This window comes from Amphimedon queenslandica, unplaced genomic scaffold (assembly GCF_000090795.2).
Source record: "Amphimedon queenslandica unplaced genomic scaffold, v1.1 AMPQUscaffold_9329_Cont18683, whole genome shotgun sequence".
NCBI lineage: Eukaryota > Metazoa > Porifera > Demospongiae > Haplosclerida > Niphatidae > Amphimedon > Amphimedon queenslandica.
The window spans coordinates 1-3,541 of NW_003550399.1; the positions used below are offsets into that span (position 1 = coordinate 1).

Consider the following 3,541-nt stretch of genomic DNA (forward strand, 5'->3'; position numbering starts at 1 on the left):
AATTTTGAGGGCTATTGCACGCATTTCATGATTCTTTGAAGTACATTTGCAAAAATTGATTTATGCATGGTACAAGATGGCAGGGAGTCACTATAGTTTTACAAAGCTCGAATTTGCAAAATTTGCCACCCTAAAAAATCTTGCACTATATGGTATAAGATACCATGTAGATGAATTTTCCCATAAATTCAGCAGATTTTGCATGTAGTTTGTACGTTGCACCAAATTTTTATTCACCAAAATAAATGTACATGTAGTTGATCAAGTATTTCAATTATTAGGTAGAATCATTGTCTATTCAAGGTGATACTGAATCAATTAAAGAAGTTGAAGTATATCTCATTAGTTTGTATTAATTGTAATAATTATTAATAGGAAGAACCACTTTATGAAGAGTTGACCGTATTGAGCTCTCATTTTAATGAGATACTGAAAGAAAACAAAAAATTGTCAAACAAATTATCAAAAATGAAGGTTGAGTATTTGAGATCACTTTCTAGTAATACTGGTTCAGGTTAGAGTAGTTTTTTCAATTATATTGATATTTATATAATGTATTAAAGCTGCTAGCAAAGTGAGAAGAGGAATGGTTTTTGAAATTGATGACTGCAAATTTCATCTTGAAGCAATGACAAGACCAGACTATCAGCCATTGGTAGATAATAAAAGAATAATAGAGAAATTACAAGAAAGAATAACATTGATGAATATGGAACTAATTACTGAAAGAGAACGCAATGAGAAGATTATAAAAGATATTAAAGGTTTAATTGATGATGTGTATTCATCATTTTATTGTCAATTAGATTTGAAAGAGACTGAGGGTGAAGAGATTGAGTATGATAGTCTGAGTGATGATGAAGTGGAGAATCAAATTTGTGCAGTAAGAGAGACTGAGACAATGAGTACACTCAGTACATTACTTTTATTGTATAGTTCAAAGTGCATTGCAAACATCCTGTTACTGGTAAATTAAAGAAGTCAACACTTAGAGTTCATAAAGATGAATTACTACCCACAGTACTGGATAAAGCTTATGAGGTTAGTTGATCTATTTCTCTTTATTTTTGCTTTTTGTTTTTCAGTTAATGGAATTAGCTCCTCATATTCCTATTGAGAGATGTCGTTTAGTTAACTATGATTATCAGAATGATGTAATGCATCAGTCCTTTGATCATGATGAAGTGAGTTTTATCTACTGTATATTCTTCAAAATTTTATTTTTTAGTTTTGTGATCATATTAAAATTACAGAGTTTAACCCTTTTTTGTATTTATAAAAGCCAAAACAACACTTGTAGTACTGCAAGCACTCTAGCAGTTTAAGGGGGGGTTGATATTTTTAATATAAATGCATCTCAAGCCCTCCTTGACTGATTCTTCTCTACACTATACATCTAGTGCCCTTTGTATTGTCTTATCATCTTATCCTTAAATTTAGTCTCAGCATCTAACTATTGGAGAGATTGCTGGTGGGGATGGAGCTTATTATTATTTTAGACTATTCTTAGAAACTCGTAAAGAAAATGAAAAATTTAAGAAATACAAAAATGCCTCTGATGAACTACTATCTACATTCAATGGTGTACATGTATAGGTATTAATCTAAAGATATCAATGGTTGATCTGTCATCTGGTGAAGTAAAACCAGCTAAACGAATGAGAGGTGAAGAATGTTGGACTGTTGGAGAGTTAAAACAATATATAGGAGAAGTAAGAGGAAAGATTTATATTGTTCCTCCCTTGAACCAGTCCCTTTCTTTTTCTAGTTATTTAATATCAATTTATTGTGCTTGAGATTATTAATGAAGGAATATGGCTACATGTATGCTACTTCAGTTCGAGATATTACAAATGTAGAAAGTTGTTTAGAGAAGATGCTTTATCAAGGATATCCATTTACTTTCAGCAGACAACACAGACAGGTACATGCTAACTGCAAGGGATAAAAGTTATGGGGTAGCATTATTGCATGCAACTTTGTGCTTTTTTGAAATTTTTGCTGCCTCAAATAGACTACTGCTCTACTTTGTTCTCAGTAGCACTATAATTTGCATGAAGAATATTTGTGGCTTTTCCAAATTTTTTTCTTTTTGAAATGTTAGGGGTTCATGGGAATGTGATGCACGCATGTGGTGAAAGAAATTTACGAATGCTTCTCACAAAAATTTTGTGCCAAAAAATTATATGCTATACAGTAATTTATCAACATTTTCCCTATACAATATACTGCCAGCACACCAAATGAAACAAATATTTTTGCAACTATTAGATTATACATGTAGCTAATACATGTACCTGTGTTATACTGATTTTTTGTATATTTGTCACTTTCCTATTTTTGCATGTGCCCACTAACACACACACACACATTTCTCAGTTCAATATGTATGTATCGTCAGATCCTGAAGATTATCGAAAAGAATTCCATAATAGTTTGATGTACAGATATGTTGAGAATCACATCTACTGGATACTGCTGAACATTACAATACCTCCTCAACCTGAAGCCACTCACACTACAACTCGAAATGACACTATTGTACATGTATCTGAAGCTGAAAAAAGAATGATGATAAAAATTATCTCAATTACTGAAGAAAATAAAGGAAAAGAAAGAAGTAATGTATTGCTAAATAAACTTGTCTTCTATTCTTTAATACAGAGATACAAGTCCAAGTTGATAAGAGAATAACATTAGCTCAATTGAAGGAGGAGCTGGTTCCACTGATTGCTGTACCATTTACTGGTTTTAGAGTGTATAGAATCAGTAAGTACAGAGAATATGAAATGGAGAGATTGGATGAGGCATTAATGGGTACTAAATCTGGATCGGAGGTAGTTTTGTGTATTATTTGATTTACTTTTTTTGTTTCTTTATTTACCCTACAAGTAGTTGATAATAAGACTGGGTAGAGCTGCTAGACCATTAGGAAGAAGAGAGTACAGAATTAAATTATATTTGTTACAAGTTTACAATACAGAAGTAAGAATAATTATTCAGTTGTTATTTTTATGTTGTTTTAGTTTTGTAAGTTTATGATGGATTTTATTATTGCTAAGAATACACAAGTGCATAAATTTAAGAAACAAATTATTGAAGAAGCAAAGGTACAAGGAATTGATTGTGTTCTTGAATTAGACAAGTAAGTAAAAATACATCATGATAAATATCATGTGACTTATTGTGTAGAATGAGGTTACGTTACAAGAGAGGAGTGTACCCTAGCACAGTATATCCTGATCATGAGTTGATTAATACAAGGCTAAGTAGGGAAATACCTGTACATGTATATGTGGAACCATTGAAAGGTCAGTAGTTAGTATTTTAGTATACTGTACATATGTACATAAATGTACTTATACATGTACAATTGTACATGAAATAAGTTACCATACATTAGAAAATTAGCAGCCTGTAAGAAATAGCCAAATCATTCTGTGCATGCTATACTAACATGTCGTGCTAAACTACCAATATTAAGAATTGCAAATAAATTAAGCAACAAATTTAGTTTCTGAAAATATTCCAGCTGTATGGT

General features: G+C 31.3%; 2 protein-coding genes and 1 long non-coding RNA gene across 3 annotated transcripts; all 3 read left to right on the forward strand.

The window, feature by feature from the left end:
- Window positions 1-279: 279 nt before the first annotated feature.
- On the forward strand, window positions 280-586 carry LOC109590889 (uncharacterized). The gene is made up of 3 exons (XR_002189550.1): window positions 280-332; window positions 376-514; window positions 564-586. It is a non-coding gene; the product is annotated as an uncharacterized LOC109590889 (long non-coding RNA).
- A 36-nt stretch (window positions 587-622) lies between these two features.
- LOC109590888 (ubiquitin carboxyl-terminal hydrolase 47-like) lies at window positions 623-1,610 on the forward strand. Its single transcript, XM_020006736.1, has 5 exons — window positions 623-764; window positions 807-883; window positions 937-1,041; window positions 1,086-1,184; window positions 1,441-1,610. Exons 1-5 carry the CDS (start codon window positions 629-631, stop codon window positions 1,594-1,596), a joined length of 573 nt encoding a protein of 190 aa, XP_019862295.1. The 5' UTR covers window positions 623-628; the 3' UTR covers window positions 1,597-1,610.
- LOC109590887 (ubiquitin carboxyl-terminal hydrolase 47-like) lies at window positions 1,599-3,311 on the forward strand (the record flags this gene model as incomplete). Its single annotated transcript, XM_020006735.1, has 7 exons — window positions 1,599-1,712; window positions 1,769-1,924; window positions 2,380-2,620; window positions 2,665-2,837; window positions 2,896-2,985; window positions 3,027-3,145; window positions 3,193-3,311. Coding segments are annotated over exons 1-7 (994 nt in total), but the record flags the coding sequence as incomplete, so codon positions are not given.
- Window positions 3,312-3,541: the final 230 nt, after the last annotated feature.